The 25,096-nt window shown below is 39.4% G+C and overlaps 2 protein-coding genes across 2 annotated transcripts; one reads left to right on the top strand and one right to left on the bottom strand.

Moving 5' to 3' along the window:
- The first annotated feature begins 4,275 nt into the window (after positions 1–4,275).
- On the top strand, positions 4,276–8,665 carry LOC139647483 (stonustoxin subunit beta-like). Its single transcript, XM_071523382.1, has 3 exons — positions 4,276–4,366; positions 5,673–7,151; positions 8,006–8,665. The coding sequence occupies exons 1-3, from the start codon at positions 4,276–4,278 to the stop codon at positions 8,551–8,553; spliced, it is 2,118 nt and encodes a 705-aa protein (XP_071379483.1). The 3' UTR covers positions 8,554–8,665.
- An 8,226-nt stretch (positions 8,666–16,891) lies between these two features.
- Positions 16,892–21,194, bottom strand: LOC139647485 (stonustoxin subunit beta-like). The gene is made up of 3 exons (XM_071523384.1): positions 21,104–21,194; positions 18,291–19,769; positions 16,892–17,439 (listed from the first exon to the last, which is right to left on the bottom strand). Exons 1-3 carry the CDS (start codon positions 21,192–21,194, stop codon positions 16,892–16,894), a joined length of 2,118 nt encoding a protein of 705 aa, XP_071379485.1.
- Positions 21,195–25,096: the final 3,902 nt, after the last annotated feature.

Genomic DNA, 25,096 nt, shown 5'->3' with positions numbered 1-25,096 from the left:
TAGATTTATGTATCACCAACTTTATTAATCAAATGATTTAAATTGTGAAACTACAAGGAGCACAAGGGATACTTCTATCAGATCGTATGCATGAGGAAATAATGTAGGAGACAGGCAAAAGTTTTATTTATAGATTAAATGGTATAGGAGCTTGTAACTTTCGTCAAATTTAATGACTACCCATCAGCTTAAAGAAGCTTTACATGAAACATTGTAGGGCTGGTGTCACGGGTAGGTGTGGTGAGGACCCAAACGCAGGACAGCGATGCAGGTGGTGATCAAATATCCCCAGACTGGGAGTTTAATGCACAAATAGCAGGTGACACAGGAAACCAAAAAACAAGCGCTCTACACAAACTGACACCAGTAACAGAACATAATACAGAACAATGAACCGACAAAGACTGACTGGGGAAACAAGACTAATATACACATGGGGTGATTACAAATGAGGTACAGGTGTGTGGGAGCAGGAGCTGGGGGAGAGAGGGAGCCACACCCACACTACACACTGACAGACAAACCAGGAGGTGGAGACACAAGGAGGCAGGGAACACAGAAAGAAACACACAGGCAGGTCATGGCCGAACCATGACAGCTGGACCCGAATATTCGACTATTCGGATATTCGTTCGTTTTGTAGGTATTCGGTTTTCAATTTTGGGATTCGGATATTCGTTTTTTTAAATGTAATTTTATATGTAATGATCGCTGCTTGGGTGTCTATATAGTGATGTCACACTTCCACTCTTGCGGAGTCAGAGTTTACTTTTGTATGGGGAAGTCGCTTGTCTGAGCCCTTGTCTCTAACTTTATGTTATACCGTAAAACTTCAATTAAAAGCCGAGTCCCTTTCACTGGCCGGGTGTGGCTACACGTTTTGACAAATTAAGGCCGGTCTCAATTAGAAGCCGGTTGCCATTGATGCTGCGAAGCAGCATTTTTTTTTTAACTTGCATTCAAATGTCAGTCACATTTGTTGATCGCCATGGCAGCACAAAGAAAAAACTACGACCTGAAATTCAAGCTGTCAGTTGTCAAATTTGCTGAACAAAACAAAACAAGACATTTCTCTGTTGATATTTTTTCGGCTTTAATCCTTTCTAAGGTAGGCTACCGGTATTTTGATACGGGACTCTCCCTCTCTCTCTCTCTGTGCTTTAGAACGTAACCGCTGTGAAACAATCAGAAAATAACGTTTGATTTCTCTGATTCACCGGCTTTCTCGCTACCACCGCTCCCTCTCTTCATTCACTTTCTAGCTCGCTCGCTCGCTCGCTCTCTTTTGTGCAAAAGGAATTAAAGGCCTGTCCCATATAGACCTGTCCCAAATATAGGCCGGTTGAGTTCAGTGTTTGAAGCAAATAAAAGCCTGTGCTATTAATTGAAGTTTTATGTATGTTAAGTATGTTTCAGCGCTGTGTTTTTGTGAGGGGGAACTGTGACTATGTGAACTTTGTCGGGTGAACTGTTGCTCGTGTATGGAAAGCCAAGCAGTTTGAAGGTGCGTGACTGTTAACACGACACACACACACCCTAAAACATTGTATGACTTCGATACCTGCTGAAAACATTGCATGACAGTATCAGGGCATGCAAAATGTGTATACCGGGTATTAGTCAAATTGTGCCCCACCAGCACCCCTTCAAACTCACCCTGGGAGAAAGACAAGCAGCATTATGAAAATGTTGCAGGTGTGCAGGAGGCGTGCCAGGGGGAGGGGGCAGTAAAAAAGGGCATCTGACAGGATATAAGGAGCCATGTCACATCACACATCATCAGACTGGAAGCCCCAGCTGGAAGCCAACGAGACATTGGTCAGCGGCACGCAACTCTGCTTACCTGCACAACTTCTCTAGGTGAGAACATACTGGGTTGATGTATTGTAAACCTGTTTTGTCTTTACTTTTTTAGAATGGAAGTATTTCTAGGCCCGATAAGCTCTGTCTCTCAATCTGTCTGTCTGTCTGTCTTTGTCTTCCTCTCTGTCTGTGTCTGTCATTTTGCTTTGTAGTCCCATTGGACAGTCCAGTAGGAATTTTTGGAGTCCAACTGGCTCTTTCAAGTCCTTCCAGTAACTACCAGAGTATTAACCTCGCAAATCAGACAAGAAACATCTGGCCTCCCTCTCCCTGAGAATGATTTCACTCGGGGGCGTTACCACGTTGTATTATGCTAACTGCTCATTATGTAATACATTATGTAATACATAATGCGTTGTTACATGTGTAATGCTCAAAACTCATTAATCAAAATGACGCTTCATATGATGTAGGCACAGTGCTCCTCTAGGTTAGCTGGCAAACCATGTTATGTAGCTTAGAACAGTGACTCTCAACCTTTTCCATATTAAGGACCCCTAATTTTGTACACATTAGGGCCACAGACCCCCATCTGAGAATATTTTTATTGTTAGGTATGATTCTGTCATAATTTTGTCAGAATTCCATGACTATCTGTATTGTAGGCAGAGAGCTACAGTGAAACTATGATCAAAACAGTCATTCTTCTACATTCTCTAATTGTATTAACTTCTTGTAAATGAAATAATGGTGAAGTTTACCAATTCATCAGTTTGTTGGGGACTCTCTGGAACCCCCTCAAGGACCCTTGGTGGTCCCCGGACCCCACGTTGACAACTGGCTTAGAACATGAGAGCCATATTTACCATTTGTATGTGATGTGAACTTCATCCACAGCGATCCGGATTGGGACTTTCATGTAGGGATGGAGAGTCAACTCCAAAAGAATTGATTCTCGATTCCATCGCATTGATTCTGAGAATCGATTCTACTAATAGACAGAATTGGAGTCGACTCCGACTCGACTCCAAACTCCGGAATCAAAGAAACAGTTTAATTAAACAAATTTGTAATTAATTAATTCTGATTTAGGCCTATCTGTACTAATCTGTGTTCACTTACCTTGGTTTGATCCATTTCACAACAGTTGGGGAAATGGCTGAACCATTATTAACAACAAGATGCATGGTGTAGCGAATATGGGTTGGAAATCTATTTAAACGGTAATTCACTATTCTTCTAGGTCTTAGGACTTCAGTGACCTCTGATATTAAAGAGACTTACACGCATGGAAGAGACAGAACAACTTTTCCCATGTAAATGCAAGTTTATTTACACTATACTACATACAGATTATATGATAGGCTATATCAACATGGGATTATGGCAAGAATAACAATTTTCTTGGTTACTATAGGAATAGCAGGGTAATGCTTAATGATTTTGTAATAAATGGGGTAATTATGACGGTCACGGGTTCTACTACCTCTTTGTTTATTGAAAATTATATTATTTTATTGTAAAAAGACCTTGGAATTTCCCACTACCATAATATATGATAGACAACCTCATATATTTTGTATCTTCCAAACAGATATGATTTTGAGAGTAGTTTCCCTAAAACGGTCATAACTTATACTATTAAATGACACCAAGAATGGCTTACTGACGATGAAAACAACTGTTTATGGTTGTAACTCCAGTAATACATGCCATAACCTCCGTTCAAACTCAAAACCATAGTAAAATGAACATACAAAACACATTCAAACATAAAATTATGCATTTGATATTACAAATGGGATTTTCACAGTCTTTAAGGAGAATCTGGAGGGAACTATCTGTTTTGTTTTTTTTTGTTTTTTACAGCCTGTCATTCCAGCAGGAGGGGGTGAGGGAGTTCATTCAGGAATGCTTCTGATTCTCATCCACATGGAGCGGGAATCTTGACTTGCAGAAAGAGCGGTTGTTAATCCTAGAAGATGTCTTACCAGTGTCTTTCCGGTTTATTACCTCGCTCCTTCAAAACGCTCTCCTTCAAAAAGGTCAGGGTTTTTTGAAGGGGAACCAGGCCTCCTTCTGGTCCTCCATGAGTGCATCCAACAGAAACACAAAGTATTGGCTTCTCCCTCCATGCCATTTTCTTCACCACCAACAGAGTTAGCTGATAGATCAAACTCTTGCTGAATCCAGTAGGAACAAGGGCACTTATAAGTGCACTTATTTCTTATTCTTTGTCCCTGGAATCTGAAAAAAACAGAAGATACGGATTGAACCATCCACTTTGCGGTCGGCCCCGCCTTATGCTTAGCCTCCTATTGAGACTAGGCATAAGGCGTGAGGCCGGACGTGTCTCGCAGTGTGATCGACTCCCGAGACTCGTGTGGCTTCAGATAGTTTTAATCAAATGTTGAATGCTGCGTCCTACTGGCTTGACCTGTGTTGTTCCATGTTTCCCCCCAGGTTGGAGACATGGCCGCAGAAACCATGGTAACGGCTGCCCTGGGTCGACCTTTCACCTTAGGAATGCTCTATGACTCTCGGCAAGATAGACTGATCCCAGGTAAAACTCATTGGGATGAGATCAACTCTTCACACCTCAATTTACAGGAATGTCAAAGAGAATTTTATTAGGCTGCCTAGAATAGTCTTGACAATCTGATAGAATTCTTCAATTAAGTGACCAGAATAAAGCCTTGATTTTAATGGTGCACCATTTAGACTCCATTAGGACCCTTTCATGCATAAATTATTGAATCACACAGTAATATTTTTTGTTTAATGTTTGTTTTTACTTTTAAACAAGTGAAAAATCATGCCAATAACTTTTTTTTTGTCAATATATTTTATTTTGAAGGAGTTAGGTATCTGCCCACTGCAGTGGACACCATGCATCAACGGTATAAAAAGTGATTCAATGGAACTCAATATAGGTCAGAAAAAACATGTTTTTAAAACATTTACTAAGAGCAAATGGTATGAATACACATAAGAACATTTAAAAAAAAAACATGTTTTTTCAGACCTATATTGAATTCCATTGAATCACTTTTTGTACCGTTGATGCATGGTGTCCATTGCAGTGGACAGATGTATTTTCAGTCACAGAAAAAAATGTACAAGAAAAATATTATTAAAATCTGGACAAAAGTATTTCTAACATCTTATTTAGTTTTCTGAGAATAAAAGGATTTAACAGATATTCCTGAGGTACTTGGTGCATCTCCTCTCCCCTCCACCATTTTGAATTTATGATGCAATATCTCAAAATGACAAAGAGAGCCAAAGATAATAATCAAATGGAATTGTAGACAACGCTTTGGGGGTCCGCCCACCTGGTGGTTGGGACATGGTACTACAACTTAAATGGTTCAAAATGGCTTCCAAATATCTGTCCACTGTAGTGGACACCATGCATGAAAGGGCTAGAGTTAGCAGCTAATTGGTTACACATGACGTTAAGTATAAATTCTTTACTATGCAAGCATTGGCGAAGAGGTCTAATTTACTATCTCATGTGTATGTGATGCAAAGAGTGCAGTGGTTTTCTGAAATAAAGAGATGTCTGACTTTCTCTATTTTGATAACATACTGGCAACATAACTGGTAAAGAGGGGATTTAGCTACAGTATATACAGTAATGTGAAAATGAATATTCAATAGACAAATATCTATTAAGATTTCAACTAAGACTACACCAAGATCTTTGGAGTGTATGCTTGGTATTTATGTCTCCCACATACTATTCCAACCAGTCTGCTATCCAGAGAGATACAGATTAGCATTATGCCAATGTTGACTGTCAGAAAGTTCTGGAAGCCCTGCTTTCCCTGCTTTAACGGACAGCTGATGTTTTTCATTCTCCATAGGTTTCACATTGTGGGATGATAAAAGTCTAGAAGAGAGCACAGTTGATAGCGCTCAACACAGCAGTGCATTTGAAATCATTGCATCTGACACCATTGAAGAGAAGTCGAATCATTTGAATGTGGAGGCTTCTCTGAAAGCCAGTTTCTTGTCTGGACTGGTTGAAGTCGGAGGCTCTGCCAAGTATCTGAATGATACCAAGAAATTCCAGAATCAGAGCAGAATAACACTTCAGTACAAAGCTACCACAGCCTTCAAACAGTTGTCCATGACTCACCTTGGAACCAAGAACATGCAATATACAGATGTGTTTGAGAAAGGCCTGGCAACACATGTAGTCACAGGCATCCTTTTTGGAGCAAATGCTTTCTTTGTATTTGACAGTGACAAATCAGACAGTAGCCATGTTCAGGACATCCAGGGCAGCATGGAAGTGGTGATAAAGAAGATTCCCACTGTTGAAATTTCGGGGTCAGCTTCTTTTCAAATGACTGATGAAGAAAAAAAGTTGACCAACAATTTCTCCTGCAAGTTCCATGGGGACTTCCATCTTAAAAGCAACCCTACAACCTTTGAAGATGCAGTGAAGACCTACCAGCAACTTCCCAACTTACTGGGAGCAAAGGGAGAGAATTCCGTTCCACTGAAGGTCTGGATGATGCCCTTGAAGAATTTGAATGACAAAGCTCCCCAGCTGTTGAATGACATCAGCGTTGGATTAGTGAGGAAGATTCAGAATGCTCTAGAAGACTTGAGTCAACTGGAAATGAGATACAACGAATCTCTGGAAGACAAAGTAGTGAAATATTTCCCACAGATTCACGAGAAGATGAGCAATTTCAAAAAAATGTGTAAAGATTACACATTTACCCTCCGACAGACCGTGGCGAAGAAACTTCCATCCATCCGTGAGGGTAAAGAAGATGAGAGCGCACTAGAGAAAGTCTTTGAAGAAAGACCCAAGTCGCCGTTCAGCGACGACAACCTGAACAAGTGGATGGATTGTGCAGAGAGAGAAATCAATGTCTTAAGGTCCTGTGTGGACATGATGGCGGGAACAAAAATAAAGATTGTCAAAACTAAGGGAGAGCTGGACAGAGAGGTTCTTGCTTCAGATGTAGAGCACGCTTTGTGTTTTGTTTTCACCTCCCTGGAAAGTGATGACCCCTACCTTAAGGTACTATCCGACTACTTGGATTCACCTGAATCGGGAAGTTTTCAGCCACCTGCGCGGGACCAGTGGTACTTTTCCTACGAAGTGTCTAGCAAGATGAGAGAAAAGGCCAAAGAATTCCGGCTCTTTGCTAGAGGCATGAAGGACAACAGCGATGTCTCTTTCATTGGAGCCGCTGTAGCAAATGAGAAATACCAAGGAGCAAGCATCTACCATTACAGGAAAGGCTGTCTGATCACCGAGGATTTTGCAAAGCCTCAAATCCCTAGTGTGGAGAACTTAACCGACAAAACAGATTTACTCTGGTGTAAGTTATTCTTTCAGCATTTTTTCATATTAAGTGAAAAAATAAGCTACACAAAATAAGCTACAGAAACCCAATTGGCCATCCCTGATATACCTCCAGACACTCCATTTTGGGCATTTCTTAAGATATTAAGATATTACAGATATTTTAATCATAATAATAATAATGAATTGTATTTACCTAGCACAATTTAAAATACAACAAAATCTCAAGGTCTCATAATTATCAACCATTTTAGCTGGTAACCTAGTCAAGACACAATAAACCTTTAAAGCAGTGGTCCTCAACGTGGGGTCCGGGGACCACCAGTGGCGCTTGAGGGGGTTCCAGGGGGTCCCCAGCAAATCGATGAATTGTTAAACTTCACCATTATTTCATTTACAAGAAGTTAACACAATTAGAGAATGTAGAAGAATGACTATTTTGATCATAGTTTCTCTGTTATCTCTCTACCTACAATACAGATCGTCATGGAATTCTGGACAAAATCATATCTGACAATAAACATATTCTCAGATTTGACAAAATCTCATCAAATGGGGGTCTGTGGCTCTAATGTGGACTAAATTAGGGGTCCTTGATATGAAAAAGGTTGAGAATCACTGCTTTAAAGGACTCAAATTTCAGTCCCCTACAAGATTTGCACAGAAAACAGAACTACAGCATATCAATATATTAAAAATATCTTAATATGAACAGTATATTACTAAATTACATGTCCATATTAAACAATGGGAACTAGATTTGAATGTCATAATCATTGTATTATTATTGTTGTGTGCATGCCACTGCGAATCACTGTGAACGGTGATGAGGATGACTAGTAATAGATTGTGTCTTGGTCTCTCCACCAGATGCCTGTGATCTCAACATGGACCCAAACACATTGCAAAAATCCCTTGAGCTTTCTAACAGCAACCAAAAGGTGTCGTACAGACTGAAGGCCTTCAAATATCCCGACAACCCAGAGAGGTTTGACAGCTACGCGCAGGTGTTGTGTAAAGAGGGGTTGACTGGGTGCTGTTACTGGGAGGTAGATTGGACCGGTTTTGTTAACGTAGGCGTCGCGTACAAAGGAGTTGGCAGGAAAGGAGGTGATAAGGAGCTCATTCTCGGAGGTAATGACAAGTCCTGGGCTGTGATGTATATGGACGATTCAAAAAAAGGTGACACATACACTGCCTATCACAATGGGGAGGAAAGTAGCACCAGTATCAGCGGTTCTGGTATAAAGCAACTAGGAGTGTATCTGGACTGGCCTGCTGGCACTCTGTCCTTCTACAGAGTTTCCTCTAACACACTGAGCCACATCCACACCTTCCGCACCAAATTCACCGAGCCGGTTTACCCCGGCTTCATGATTTGGTTACCTTTCTGCCATCTGTCCCTGCTTCAGGTTTAGGAAGACCAGTATCTCAGAAGGTCTCTATTCTGTCTTTGTCAGATGCACACAGTGAGAAAAAAAAGTTGAATCCTGGTTGTGGTTGTGAATCACCACATTGAGCGCAGTACTTGTAGGATATTGATTTGTCTGATTCTTAGGGCTTTTGCACATACCCAGATCCAAAGATTAAATGAAATGTTCCATAGACATCTAGCTATACTCCATCTGAAGCAGCTGCTTTTGGCAACATTGTTTTTAGCATTAAGCAGACTTATATGTGATTGACTTTTGAAAAAAAATCTGCTTCCTAACCAATTATTTTGAATGGTGAATTGACACCATTATTTATCCATACCAATATTACTTTTCTTTCACTTCATATTGATTCGGTGTACAGCCTGCTTCTCAACAAGGTTTGTGCTTAGATACACTTTGGCAAAACCACAACACTAAATTATTAAAAGCTCAAATTTCAAGCGTTGACAAACAGTTTGACCTTTCCTTGCATGGCAGTGCATTACATAGATGTTTCCTTTATTATAGACATTATATCTTGACATTTAGCATTTTAGTTTTGACTTCTTTCCTGAAATGAAGGGTTTCATTCCAAAACACTATATTATTATAATATCCATTTTTGAAAAATGTTGCTACCCGAAATATTGCCACTATTCTATAAGCAAATGTCTTAAGAAGACTCCTATCTTCAATACTAACCCATAATGTGCTTAACCTTCATGCCAACAGTCAATGTAGGGGTGGATGTTTCTTTTAAATGGTGGATATCTCATTTTGGAATGAAACTTCTCAAATCATTGCATTGAAATCTTTGGGGTATTAAGCTTGAGGTGAAATTCAGTCTGCTGATACTGGGGTAGAAAAGCAAGGTGATTGGTAGGTATGAACACTATTTGTTTTTGCTTCTTGGCTCATTTGAGAGGTGTCCCGCTGCCATGTGTACCATGGTAGCGGGACATGATGTCACCACTATAGCATCTGCAGAGTAAATGATCTGATTAGATTTTGAAGCACCTTGCTACATAAATTCGCATATTAATGAGGGAAAACTATTTTTCCTTGTTGGCAATTTTTCTGAAATTCTTTTTGTTTAATATATTACGGTGATTATGGTGGGATATAGAGCCTCTTGTTTAATTTAGGAATTGTTCTTTTTCATTCTTTGTGTTTTTAAATGATGATGGAGTTCCATTTATTCTTGGAAAGTCAGGGGAAAGACAAAAAAAATTACCACTATCCTTTAAAAAGAGAAGAGGCGGGTGTTTTTTCCTTTTAAAATGAGTAGGCACCACTCAGGAAACCCCTCATCGTCCCTGTCCCTAACAGACCCAGGGTCTGTTCTGAGGAGAATTCAGTCAGTTCAGTTTTAACAGGATTTTATTGGACGACGATGTCGCAATGGTGATGTTTAGAAGAATCATCAATATGTTCATATAGTGATGACACTCTGGCTGGCTCTGGTTAACCATATGTCTACCCTGTTGGATATGTTTTGCTCTCTCCCTCTCTTCAATAAAGTTGAGACCTGAGTTGAACGATGTGTGCTGGTTCGTTATTTCCTATTGGCTAAAAAGTTCACTGCTGAGCCAAATCACCACATCATGATGTAACCTTTGTTATTGGATAATAAATGATAAGAGATGAAACTCTCATGATACCCCACAGGGAATTTGGTCATTGCAACTGCAGAGAGAGATATATAGATAAGGATAGAACAAATGCAAATATTTAAGATAATACAAGTAATTACAACAAGAGAACTTATTAAGAATACTACAGCCGATACATAAAAACAAAACATCTGTTGACAGATTTGAGTTGACAGGTTAGGAGCAAATGCGTATTTTAAGTTCACTGTATCAAAAATTACAGATGAAGATAAAGTATATACAGAAATGTGTCTCATTGAGAAAATGCGCATGCACACACTGACCCATTACATATAGGCCAAAATCAATCGTTTTCACTACAGCCTACTTTCAGTCCTCTTGGTTGTCCAGCACCACGGACAGCTCTATTTCAGTTCTATTTTCCAGATAATTTGATGTCTGTGTTAGCCTATTCAGTTTTTATTTGTACCAGGGAAATGATCAGTAGATTTAGACTGACTATAGGCTGCTGATTTCTACCTGCAGCAGCACATAATCAGCACACAAGGGAAAAGAACCAAGGGCAAGCCCTGGGTTTGTGTCCCATGCCCAGTATGTTTCGGCTATCAATCTTACAGATACCTTTAATGAACTCTATAGTACAAAGGTGATAAAAGCGCACCACCAATTTAGTTGTTCTTATTGTTGTGCCTTGAACATTTTTCCTAGTGAATTTTACTCTTTAATGAAATTTCAAAATGTATTGTCTTACATCCTAACAGTATTGACTGTGTTTTGTTTGTTGGTTGTAGGTCTGGGATTTGAACTCAATCTTGTGCTTTGCAGAGCTGTGCCTTAAAGGTCAAATAACGCAATATGTAATAACAATATGGTAACAATATGGAGCATTATGTAATAACCAACCAAAATGGATGTCTTCATTCATAAAAATCGTTACACTGTAAAAACTCATAGTGCAATTTAGTGAAATCAACTCATCTTTATCCATTAACACAATGTATATAGATGTGTTTGTCAATTTCAACTTAAAAGTGCTAATTATGAGCTTCATGACTTAAAATCATGAGTTCACATCTTGTGACTTAAAATTGTGAGTTGAAAGAACGCCTTATAAAGCATTCACTAAACTCAACACTGTTAGTTTATTAGCAGACTTCCCAGTATGCATTGCATTCGGTTTAACTCTCCAGAAACTCTTCCTTCTTCTGGTTTGAATGAAGTTACAGGATAGAGACTTGTTATGTATTTATGTTTGGTGAATCATAGGTCAATTTCTGATAAAAAGAAAATAAATAAATACAAAACCATGATAAAGTCTACTATCTATCTTATCTATGTATCTGGGAATTCACAATCATGTAAGTTTCTCTCTGATGCACATGGCAAGTACAATCCACTACAAGTACCGTATTTCCTCTAATAGTGGCCGGTAGTCAATTAAAAGCCGGGTCTCAGATAATGGCCGGGGCCGTGGTCGACACGAACAAATAAAGGCCGGCTCCAAATACAAGCTGGGGAAAAAAAACAAAGGAAACAAGCGTGAATTCGCCATAGCTGCGACCACGTACTGTGCGGCTATAGGCCGCCAAAGGGTGGGGAAATTTTTGTGGACCAACCAACCGACCGACCGACCGATCGACAGAGCGAGCTATAGAGCTGCTGGTCGCAGCTAAAAACAACGGTGGACACCGGTAAACTCCTGGCGGAAGTCTCTGGAGCGTGCCGCCGTCGATTACCGTAATTATCGTAATGCATTGCAGTAACAAAAAAACGGCTACCTAACGAACCCAAACAGAAGCAGATCAGAAAACAAGGAGGCTTCGTACTAAAATATGAGCAAATATACTTATCAAACAGAGGGAATTAGAAATAAAGGCCTGTCTCTAATATAAGCCTGCTTCCAATAAAGGCCTGGTCCCCTTTGCAGTTGAGGTAAATAAAGGCCCGGGCCAATATTAGAGGAAATACGGTAAGTGTATTGCAGCTGCATACTATATGCTGAGCTGTGTATTAATCGTGATACAAGTGGAACTCAAACTTAAACCTAGCAAACCTTGTGAAAAAATAAATAACACTGGATTTCAGTTCATCAATTAATGCATTCAACTTGGAAACAGGAATCAGCACGACTAGACATTTGTTGATTGAACTTATTGTCTTAAGTTCACCCAGTTAGCTTTGCTACATTAGAACAACTAACTAATGATCTTTGACCTAACTATTCAGTACTACTTCAGTCAACTACAATTTTAAGGCAGCACGGACACTAACTAAGTTTTCTTTGACAGAGTATAACATTATAACAACAATGTTTATTGTATGCATTCTAGCATGAATCATACTGACTCAAAATTCATTTTAAAAAGATACTATTAGTTCAGTAGATTAGTAGTATCTTTCATTGGTCAAAACTACATTAAGTGTCACTGTATTCCTTAGCTTAATAGAAACTGTATTTGAGGGTTCATAGAATTTAAGTAATGAAGTGAAAAACAACCACAGCATATAGCCTAACAACACACTGATTTGCAGTGGATTTATAATATACACTGATTTGCAGTGGATTTCTAATATACAAACAGTTCAGTTTTAACTTGCAAAAACTACTTATCAAGTAGCCACGATGGAAAGAACCATAGATGGTTATTACATAATGCACTGTATTATTACATTTTCATCATAAAAAAGTGCAACTTATTACAAAATGCGGGGAAATTTATTACATATTGCGTTCAGGCTGTGTATTACAAAATGCGGCAGATTATTACAAAATGCGGTGTTATTACATAATGTGTTGTTACAAGCTGCTATTAATAAATGAATTTCCCCAAAATTTTGTCTAACTACATAATTGGCCAGAACTCCACAGCAGTCACTCATTGTGAAACTTGGTACATATGTTAATGTAAGTGTTTTAACCCATATATTAGCCTGGTTCCGACTCCTGAATCTTCAGATTCCGTCTTCAGATTCTCTTCAGATTTTGATGAGCAATTCAGAGAGTCTGGTGTTGCTCTAGTCCAGTGATTCTCAACCTTTTTCATATCAAGGACCCTTAGTTTAGTCCACATTAGGGCCATGGACCCCTTTTCGATGAGATTTTGTCTCTCGGACCCAAATCTGAGAATATTTTTACTGTTAGATATGATTTTGTCCAGAATTCTATCTGTATTGTAGGTAGAGAGATAACAGTGAAACTATGATCAAAATAGTCATTCTTCTACATTCTCTAACTACTTGTAAATGAAATGCTGAAGTTTAACAATTCATCAATTTGCTGGGGACCCCCTGGAACTCCCTCAAAGACCCCTGCTGGTCCCCGGACCCCGCGTTGAGAACCATTGCTCTAGTCAACGGCTTGTTTCCCGCTCGGAGAAGCAATCAAGCTAATCAGCGCTTTTGTGGGCGGGACTAAAGTTTGAACCGTTCGGTTTTTCATTGCCGTTTCAGCAGAATAATATTTAACCCCTTAACCAACATATTGTCTTTCCAAAAACAATATTTTTGTCCAAAACCACCAACATTCTTGGTAAAGTTAGTAAATACGCCCAGCATCAGTGTCACTGAAAATAATGTCAGAGTGGTCAGATACGTCAGTCAATGGTGATTGGTTCGGGGAAAATCAAACGCCCACACAGAAAACGGCTAACAAGGAGGCAATCTTCGGCTGAATAATGGAGTGGTAACCAAATGGCCATTCAGTCTGAATATCAGGCTATATGCAAGTTTCATTAAAAATAATCAGAAACAGTCAAAAGGGGGCACCGCATTTGTTTTTCGTAAATTCCTGTGAGCTTGTTTAAGTTGGCGCTCTGCAACTCATTACACATCCAATAGGCACGACTCAACACCAAATAATTGAATTTGACTGTGATTGGTCAAAAGATGGCACTATAACTGCCTCCCAAAATCAAAACTGCAAAAATGGATATAAAATCTTAAAACTTTGACCTAGAGAGCTGTAATTTTCAGGACGTGCCGGCTGAAAGATTTTAATGATATCTTGAAAACAGTAGAGTGTACAGTAGATTGGAATGTCCAGCTGCAAATAGTTTTATAAATTGACAATGTGACATGGTCAAGATAATTTGATCAATCTTCATCAAACTACAGACAAATGATGTCTGTACTCTCAAGATGATGTCTGTAAAGTCATGTTTGATTCAGTCATTTGATTGATTCAAATATTCTTAATGAAGCTTTCAACATAGGTCGGATTATCACGAAATGTGTCCCTTTATTTGACCTTTAAGGCACAGCTCTGCAAAGCACAAGATTGAGTTCAAATCCCAGACCTACAGCCAACAAACAAAACACAGTCAATACTGTTAGGATGATGTGGAAGAGAATACATTTTGAAGTTTCATTAAAGAGTAAAATTCACTAGGAAAAATGTTCAAGGCACAACAATAAGAACAACTAAATTTGTGGTGCGCTTTTATCACCTTTGTACTATAGAGTTCATTAAAGGTATCTGTAAGATTGATAGCCGAAACATACTGGGCATGGGACACAAACCCAGGGCTTGCCCTTGGTTCTTTTCCCTTGTGTGCTGATTATGTGCTGCTGCAGGTAGAAATCAGCAGCCTATCAGTCTAACTCTACTGATCATTTCCCTGGTACAAATAAAAACTGAATAGGGTAACACAGACATCAAATTATCTGGAAAATAGAACTGAAATAGAGCTGTCCGTGGTGCTGGACTAAAGCACCTTGGCTGGACAACCAAGAGGACTGAAAGTAGGCTGTAGTGAAAACAACTGATTTTGGCCTGTATGTAATGGGTCAGTGTGTGCATGCGCATTTTCTCAATGGGACACATTTCTGTATATACTTTATCTTCATCTGTAATTTTTGATACAGTGAACTTAAAATACGCATTTGCTCCTAACCTGTCAACTCAAATCTGTCAACAGATGTTTTGTTTTTATGTATCGGCTGTAGTATTCTTAATATGTTCTCTTGTTGTAATTACTTGTATTATCTTAAATATTTGCATTTATTCTATCCTTATCTATGTATCTCTCTCTGCAGTTGCAATGACCAAATTCCCTGTGGGGTATCATGAGAGTTTCATCTCTTATCATTTATTATCCAATAACAAAGGTTACATCATGATGTGGTGATTTGGCTCAGCAGTGAACTTTTTAGCCAATAGGAAATAACGAACCAGCACACATCGTTCAACTCAGGTCTCAACTTTATTGAAGAGAGGGAGAGAGCAAAACATATCCAACAGGGTAGACATATGGTTAACCAGAGCCAGCCAGAGTGTCATCACTATATGAACATATTGATGATTCTTCTAAACATCACCATTGCGACATCGTCGTCCAATAAAATCCTGTTAAAACTGAACTGACTGAATTCTCCTCAGAACAGACCCTGGGTCTGTTAGGGACAGGGACGATGAGGGGTTTCCTGAGTGGTGCCTACTCATTTTAAAAGGAAAAAACACCCGCCTCTTCTCTTTTTAAAGGATAGTGGTAATTTTTTTTGTCTTTCCCCTGACTTTCCAAGACTAAATGGAACTCCATCATCATTTAAAAACACAAAGAATGAAAAAGAACAATTCCTAAATTAAACAAGAGGCTCTATATCCCACCATAATCACCATGATATATGAAACAAAAAGAATTTCAGAAAAATTGCCTACACCAGCTTTAAGGAGTTATATTAGTTGAAGGGAAAATAGTTTTCCCTCATTAATATGCGAATTTATGTAGCAAGGTGCTTCAAAATCTAATCAGATCATTTACTCTGCAGATGCTATAGTGGTGACATCATGTCCCGCTACCATGGTACACATGGCGGCGGGACACCTCTCAAATGAGCCAAGAAGCAAAAACAAATAGTGTTCATACCTACCAATCACCTTGCTTTTCTACCCCAGTATCAGCAGACTGAATTTCACCTCAAGCTTAATACCCCAAAGATTTCATTGCAATGATTTGAGAAGTTTCATTCCAAAATGAGATATCCACCATTTAAAAGAAACATCCACCCCTACATTGACTGTTGGTATGAAGGTTAAGCACATTATGGGTTAGTATTGAAGTTAGGAGTCTTCTTAAGACATTTGCTTATAGAATAGTGGCAATATTTCGGGTAGCAACCTTTTTCAAAAATGGATATATAGTGTTTTGGAATGAAACCCTTCATTTCAGGAAAGAAGTCAAAACTAAAATGCTAAATGTCAAGATATAATGTCTATAATAAAGGAAACATCTATGTAATGCACTGCCATGCAAGGAAAGGTCAAACTGTTTGTCAACGCTTGAAATTTGAGCTTTTAATAATTTAGTGTTGTGGTTTTGCCAAAGTGTATCTAAGCACAAACCTTGTTGAGAAGCAGGCTGAATCAATATGAAGTGAAAGAAAAGTAATATTGGTATGGATAAATAATGGTGTCAATTCACCATTCAAAATAATTGGTTAGGAAGCAGATTTTTTTTCAAAAGTCAATCACATATAAGTCTGCTTAATGCTAAAAACAATGTTGCCAAAAGCAGCTGCTTCAGATGGAGTATAGCTAGATGTCTATGGAACATTTCATTTAATCTTTGGATCTGGGTATGTGCAAAAGCCCTAAGAATCAGACAAATCAATATCCTACAAGTACTGCGCTCAATGTGGTGATTCACAACCACAACCAGGATTCAACTTTTTTTTCTCACTGTGTGCGCCTGACAAAGACAGAATAGAGACCTTCTGAGATACTGGTCTTCCTAAATCTGAAGCAGGGACAGATGGCAGAAAGGTAACCAAATCATGAAGCCGGGGTAAACCGGCTCAGTGAATTTGGTGCGGAAGGTGTGGATGTGGCTCAGTGTGTTAGAGGAAACTCTGTAGAAGGACAGAGTGCCAGCAGGCCAGTCCAGATACACTCCTAGTTGCTTTATAGAATAACCGCTGATACTGGTGCTACTTTCCTCCCCATTGTGATAGACAGTGTATGTGTCGCCTTTTTTTGCATCGGTCATATACATCACAGCCCAGGACTTGTCATTACCTCCGAGAATGAGCTCCATATCATCTCCTTTCCTGCCAACTCCTTTGTACGCGACGCCTACGTTAACAAAACCGGTCCAATCTACCTCCCAGTAACAGCACCCAGTCAGCCCCTCTTTACACAACACCTGCGCGTAGTGGTCAAACCTCTCTGGGTTGTCGGGATATTTGAAGGCCTTCAGTCTGTACGACACCTTTTGGTTGCTGTTAGAAAGCTCAAGGGATTTTTGCAATGTGTTTGGGTCCATGTTGAGATCACAGGCATCTGGTGGAGAGACCAAGACACAATCTATTACTAGTCATCCTCATCACCGTTCACATTGTTTCACAATGGCATGCACACAACAATAATAATAAAACGATTATGACATTCAAATCTAGTTCCCATTGTTTAATATGGACATGTAATTTAGTAATATACTGTTCATATTAAGATATTTTTAATATATTGATATGCTGTGGTTCTGTTTTCTGTGCAATTCTTGTAGGGGACTGAAATTTGAGTCCTTTAAAGCAGTGATTCTCAACCTTTTTCATATCAAGGACCCCTAATTTAGTCCACATTAGAGCCACAGACCCCCATTTGATGAGATTTTGTCAAATCTGAGAATAATTTTATTGTCAGATATGATTTTGTCCAGAATTCCATGACTATCTGTATTGTAGGTAGAGAGATAACAGAGAAACTATGATCAAAATAGTCATTCTTCTACATTCTCTAATTGTGTTAACTTCTTGTAAATGAAATAATGCTGAAGTTTAACAATTCATCAATTTGCTGGGGACCCCCTGGAACCCCCTCAAGCACCCCTGGTGGTCCCCGGACCCCACGTTGAGAACCACTGCTTTAAAGGTTTATTGTGTCTTGACTAGGTTACCAGCTAAAATGGTTGATAATTATGAGACCTTGAGATTTTGTTGTATTTTAAATTGTGCTAGGTAAATACAATTCATTATTATTATGATTAAAATATCTGTAATATCTTAATATCTTAAGAAATGCCCAAAATGGAGTGTCTGGAGGTATATCAGGGATGGCCAATTGGGTTTCTGTAGCTTATTTTGTGTAGCTTATTTTTTCACTTAATATGAAAAAATGCAGAAAGAATAACTTACACCAGAGTAAATCTGTTTTGTCGGTTATGGTCTCCACACTAGTGATTTGAGGCTTTGCAAAATCCTCAGTGATCAGACAGCCTTTCCTGTAATGGTAGATGCTTGCTCCTTTGTATTTCTCATTTGCTACAGCGGCTCCAATGAAAGAGACATCGCTGTTGTCCTTCATGGCTCTAGCAAAGAGCCGGAATTCTTTGGCCTTTTCTCTCATCTTGCTAGACACTTCGTAGGAAAAGTACCACTGGTCCCGCGCAGGTGGCTGAAAACTTCCCGATTTAGGTGAATCCAAGTAGTCGGATAGTACCTTAAGGTAGGGGTCATCGCTTTCCAGGGAGGTGAAAACAAAACACAAAGCGTGCTCTACATCTGAAGCAAGAACCTCTCTGTCCAGCTCTCTCTTAGTTTTGACAATCTTTGTTTTTGTTCCCGCCATCATGTCCACACAGGACCTTAAGACATTGATTTCTCTCTCTGCACAATCCATCCACTTGTTCAGGTTGTCGTCGCTGAACGGCGACTTGGGTCTTTCTTCAAAGACTTTCTCTAGTGCGCTCTCATCTTCTTTACCCTCACGGATGGATGGAAGTTTCTTCGCCACGGTCTGTCGGAGGGTAAATGTGTAATCTTTACACATTTTTTTGAAATTGCTCATCTTCTCGTGAATCTGTGGGAAATATTTCACTACTTTGTCTTCCAGAGATTCGTTGTATCTCATTTCCAGTTGACTCAAGTCTTCTAGAGCATTCTGAATCTTCCTCACTAATCCAACGCTGATGTCATTCAACAGCTGGGGAGCTTTGTCATTCAAATTCTTCAAGGGCATCATCCAGACCTTCAGTGGAACGGAATTCTCTCCCTTTGCTCCCAGTAAGTTGGGAAGTTGCTGGTAGGTCTTCACTGCATCTTCAAAGGTTGTAGGGTTGCTTTTAAGATGGAAGTCCCCATGGAACTTGCAGGAGAAATTGTTGGTCAACTTTTTTTCTTCATCAGTCATTTGAAAAGAAGCTGACCCCGAAATTTCAACAGTGGGAATCTTCTTTATCACCACTTCCATGCTGCCCTGGATGTCCTGAACATGGCTACTGTCTGATTTGTCACTGTCAAATACAAAGAAAGCATTTGCTCCAAAAAGGATGCCTGTGACTACATGTGTTGCCAGGCCTTTCTCAAACACATCTGTATATTGCATGTTCTTGGTTCCAAGGTGAGTCATGGACAACTGTTTGAAGGCTGTGGTAGCTTTGTACTGAAGTGTTATTCTGCTCTGATTCTGGAATTTCTTGGTATCATTCAGATACTTGGCAGAGCCTCCGACTTCAACCAGTCCAGACAAGAAACTGGCTTTCAGAGAAGCCTCCACATTCAAATGATTCGACTTCTCTTCAATGGTGTCAGATGCAATGATTTCAAATGCACTGCTGTGTTGAGCGCTATCAACTGTGCTCTCTTCTAGACTTTTATCATCCCACAATGTGAAACCTATGGAGAATGAAAAACATCAGCCGTCCGTTAAAGCAGGGAAAGCAGGGCTTCCAGAACTTTCTGACAGTCAACATTGGCATAATGCTAATCTGTATCTCTCTGGATAGCAGACTGGCTGGAATAGTATGTGGGAGACATAAATACCAAGCATACACTCCAAAGATCTTGGTGCAGTCTTAGTTGAAATCTTAATAGATATTTGTCTATTGAATATTCATTTTCACATTACTGTATATACTGTAGCTAAATCCCCTCTTTACCAGTTATGTTGCCAGTATGTTATCAAAATAGAAAATTTCAGAAAATCACTGCACTCTTTGCATCACATACACATGAGATAGTAAATAAGACCTCTTCGCCAACGCTTGCATAGTAAAGAATTTATACTTAACGTCATGTGTAACCGATTAGCTGCTAACTCTAGCCCTTTCATGCATGGTGTCCACTACAGTGGACAGATATTTGGAAGCCATTTTGAACCATTTAAGTTGTAGTACCATGTCCCAACCACCAGGTGGCGGACACCCAAAGCGTTGTCTACAATTCCATTTGATTATTATCTTTGGCTCTCTTTGTCATTTTGAGATATTGCATCATAAATTCAAAATGGTGGAGGGGAGAGGGGATGCACCAAGTACCTCAGGAATATCTGTTAAATCCTTTTATTCCCAGAAAACCAGACAGGTAAAAAAAAAAAATTTCAACTAAATAAAATGTTTGAAATACTTTTGTCCAGATTTTAATAATATTTTTCTTGTACATTTTTTTCTGTGACTGAAAATACATCTGTTCACTCCAGTGGACGTATCTGTCCACTGCAGTGGACACCATGCATCAACGGTACAAAAAGTGATTCAATGGAATTCAATATAGGTCCGAAAAAACATATGTTTTTTTAAAAAAGTTCTTATGTGTATTCATACCATTTGCTCTTAGTGAATGTTTTAAAAACATGTTTTTTCTGACCTATATTGAGTTCCACTGAATCACTTTTTATACCGTTGATGCATGGTGTCCACTGCAGTGGACAGATACCTAACTCCTTCAAAATAAAATATATTGAAAAAAAAAGTTATTGGCATGATTTTTCACTTGTTTAAAAGTAAAAACAAACATTAAAAAAATATTACTGTGTGATTCAATAATTCATGCATGAAAGGGTCCTAATGGAATCTAAATGGTGCACCATTAAAATCAAGGCTTTATTCTGGTCACTAAATTGAAGAATTGTATCAGATTGTCAAGATTATTCTAGGCAGCCTACTAAAATTCTCTTTGACATTCCTGTAAATTGAGGTGTGAAGAGTAGATCTCATTCCAATGAGTTTTACCTGGGATCAGTCTATCTTGCCGAGAGTCATAGAGCATTCCTAAGGTGAAAGGTCGACCCAGGGCAGCCGTTACCATGGTTTCTGTGGCCATGTCTCCAACCTGGGGGGAAACATGGAACAACACAGGTCAAGCCAGTAGGACGCAGCATTCAACATTTGATTAAAACTATCTGAAGCCACACGAGTCTCGGGAGTCGATCACACTGCGAGACACGTCCTGCCTCACGCCTTATGCCTAGTCTCAATAGGAGGCTAGGCATAAGGCGGGGCCGACCGCAAAGTGGATGGTTCAATCCGTATCTTCTGTTTTTTTCAGATTCCAGGGACAAAGAATAACAAATAAGTGCACTTATAAGTGCCCTTGTTCCTACTGGATTCAGCAAGAGTTTGATCTATCAGCTAACTCTGTTGGTGGTGAAGAAAATGGCATGGAGGGAGAAGCCAATACTTTGTGTTTCTGTTGGATGCACTCATGGAGGACCAGAAGGAGGCCTGGTTCCCCTTCAAAAAACCCTGACCTTTTTGAAGGAGAGCGTTTTGAAGGAGCGAGGTAATAAACCTCCATGTGGATGAGAATCAGAAGCATTCCTGAATGAACTCCCTCACCCCCTCCTGCTGGAATGACAGGCTGTAAAAAAACCCCCCCAAAAAAACAGAGATCGTTCCCTCCAGATTCTCCTTAAAGACTGCGAAAATCCCATTTGTAATATCAATTGCATAATTTTATGTTTGAATGTGTTTTGTATGTTCATTTTACTATGGTTTTGAGTTTGAACAGAGGTTATGGCATGTATTACGGGAGTTACAACCATAGACAGTTGTTTTCATCGTCAGTAAGCCATTCTTGGTGTCATTTAATAGTATAAGTTATGACCGTTTTAGGGAAACTACTCTCAAAATCATATCTGTTTGGAAGATACAAAATATATGAGGTTGTCTATCATATATTATGGTAGTGGGAAATTCCAAGGTCTTTTTACAATAAAATAATATAATTTTCAATAAACAAAGAGGTAGTAGAACCCGTGACCGTCATAATTACCCCATTTATTACAAAATCATTAAGCATTACCCTGCTATTCCTATAGTAACCAAGAAAATTGTTATTCTTGCCATAATCCCATGTTGATATAGCCTATCATATAATCTGTATGTAGTATAGTGTAAATAAACTTGCATTTACATGGGAAAAGTTGTTCTGTCTCTTCCATGCGTGTAAGTCTCTTTAATATCAGAGGTCACTGAAGTCCTAAGAACTAGAAGAATAGTGAATTACCGTTTAAATAGATTTCCAACCCATATTCGCTACACCATGCATCTTGTTGTTAATAATGGTTCAGCCATTTCCCCAACTGTTGTGAAATGGATCAAACCAAGGTAAGTGAACACAGATTAGTACAGATAGGCCTAAATCAGAATTAATTAATTACAAATTTGTTTAATTAAACTGTTTCTTTGATTCCGGAGTTTGGAGTCGAGTCGGAGTCGACTCCAATTCTGTCTATTAGTAGAATCGATTCTCAGAATCGATGCGATGGAATCGAGAATCAATTCTTTTGGAGTTGACTCTCCATCCCTACATGAAAGTCCCAATCCGGATCGCTGTGGATGAAGTTCACATCACATACAAATGGTAAATATGGCTCTCATGTTCTAAGCCAGTGGTTCTCAACGTGGGGTCCGGGGACCACCAAGGGTCCTTGAGGGGGTTCCAGAGAGTCCCCAACAAACTGATGAATTGGTAAACTTCACCATTATTTCATTTACAAGAAGTTAATACAATTAGAGAATGTAGAAGAATGACTGTTTTGATCATAGTTTCACTGTAGCTCTCTGCCTACAATACAGATAGTCATGGAATTCTGACAAAATTATGACAGAATCATATCTAACAATAAAAATATTCTCAGATGGGGGTCTGTGGCCCTAATGTGTACGAAATTAGGGGTCCTTAATATGGAAAAGGTTGAGAGTCACTGTTCTAAGCTACGTAACATGGTTTGCCAGCTAACCTAGAGGAGCACTGTGCCTACATCATATGACGCGTCATTGTGATTATGAGTTTGAGCATTACACATGTAACAACGCATTATGTATTACATTATGTATTACATAATGAGCAGTTAGCATAATACAACGTGGTAACGCCCCCGAGTGAAATCATTCTCAGGGAGAGGGAGGCCAGATGTTTCTTGTCTGATTTGCGAGGTTAATACTCTGGTAGTTACTGGAAGGACTTGAAAGAGCCAGTTGGACTCCAAAAATTCCTACTGGACTGTCCAATGGGACTACAAAGCAAAATGACAGACTCTGACAGAGAGGAAGACAAAGACAGACAGACAGACAGATTGAGAGACAGAGCTTATCGGGCCTAGAAATACTTCCATTCTAAAAAAGTAAAGACAAAACAGGTTTACAATACATCAACCCAGTATGTTCTCACCTAGAGAAGTTGTGCAGGTAAGCAGAGTTGCGTGCCGCTGACCAATGTCTCGTTGGCTTCCAGCTGGGGCTTCCAGTCTGATGATGTGTGATGTGACATGGCTCCTTATATCCTGTCAGATGCCCTTTTTTACTGCCCCCTCCCCCTGGCACGCCTCCTGCACACCTGCAACATTTTCATAATGCTGCTTGTCTTTCTCCCAGGGTGAGTTTGAAGGGGTGCTGGTGGGGCACAATTTGACTAATACCCGGTATACACATTTTGCATGCCCTGATACTGTCATGCAATGTTTTCAGCAGGTATCGAAGTCATACAATGTTTTAGGGTGTGTGTGTGTCGTGTTAACAGTCACGCACCTTCAAACTGCTTGGCTTTCCATACACGAGCAACAGTTCACCCGACAAAGTTCACATAGTCACAATTCCCCCTCACAAAAACACAGCGCTGAAAACATACTTAACATACATAAAACTTCAATTAATAGCACAGGCTTTTATTTGCTTCAAACACTGAACTCAACCGGCCTATGTTTGGGACAGGTCTATATGGGACAGGCCTTTAATTCCTTTTGCACAAAAGAGAGCGAGCGAGCGAGCTAGAAAGTGAATGAAGAGAGGGAGCGGTGGTAGCGAGAAAGCCGGTGAATCAGAGAAATCAAACGTTATTTTCTGATTGTTTCACAGCGGTTACGTTCTAAAGCACAGAGAGAGAGAGAGGGAGAGTCCCGTATCAAAATACCGGTAGCCTACCTTAGAAAGGATTAAAGCCGAAAAAATATCAACAGAGAAATGTCTTGTTTTGTTTTGTTCAGCAAATTTGACAACTGACAGCTTGAATTTCAGGTCGTAGTTTTTTCTTTGTGCTGCCATGGCGATCAACAAATGTGACTGACATTTGAATGCAAGTAAAAAAAAAATGCTGCTTCGCAGCATCAATGGCAACCGGCTTCTAATTGAGACCGGCCTTAATTTGTCAAAACGTGTAGCCACACCCGGCCAGTGAAAGGGACTCGGCTTTTAATTGAAGTTTTACGGTATAACATAAAGTTAGAGACAAGGGCTCAGACAAGCGACTTCCCCATACAAAAGTAAACTCTGACTCCGCAAGAGTGGAAGTGTGACATCACTATATAGACACCCAAGCAGCGATCATTACATATAAAATTACATTTAAAAAAATGAATATCCGAATCCCAAAATTGAAAACCGAATACCTACAAAACGAACGAATATCCGAATAGTCGAATATTCGGGTCCAGCCCTACAATGTTTCATGTAAAGCTTCTTTAAGCTGATGGGTAGTCATTAAATTTGACGAAAGTTACAAGCTCCTATACCATTTAATCTATAAATAAAACTTTTGCCTGTCTCCTACATTATTTCCTCATGCATACGATCTGATAGAAGTATCCCTTGTGCTCCTTGTAGTTTCACAATTTAAATCATTTGATTAATCAAGTAAACAGTCTGTTGAGTATTAGAATAGAATATTAGGCCAAGTCTTACACTGGTGCTGATGATCTCTGGTGGGACTGCCTACCATACACTAGA

Source organism: Centroberyx affinis, unplaced genomic scaffold, assembly GCF_046629955.1.
Source record: "Centroberyx affinis isolate AG114_WGS23_722 - 3 ecotype Tasmania unplaced genomic scaffold, CSIRO-AGI_Caff_v1 ptg001086l_1, whole genome shotgun sequence".
NCBI classification, from domain to species: Eukaryota; Metazoa; Chordata; class Actinopteri; order Beryciformes; family Berycidae; genus Centroberyx; species Centroberyx affinis.
Note: the sequence above shows the minus strand (reverse complement) of the source record. Positions and strands in the feature narration are given on the sequence as shown.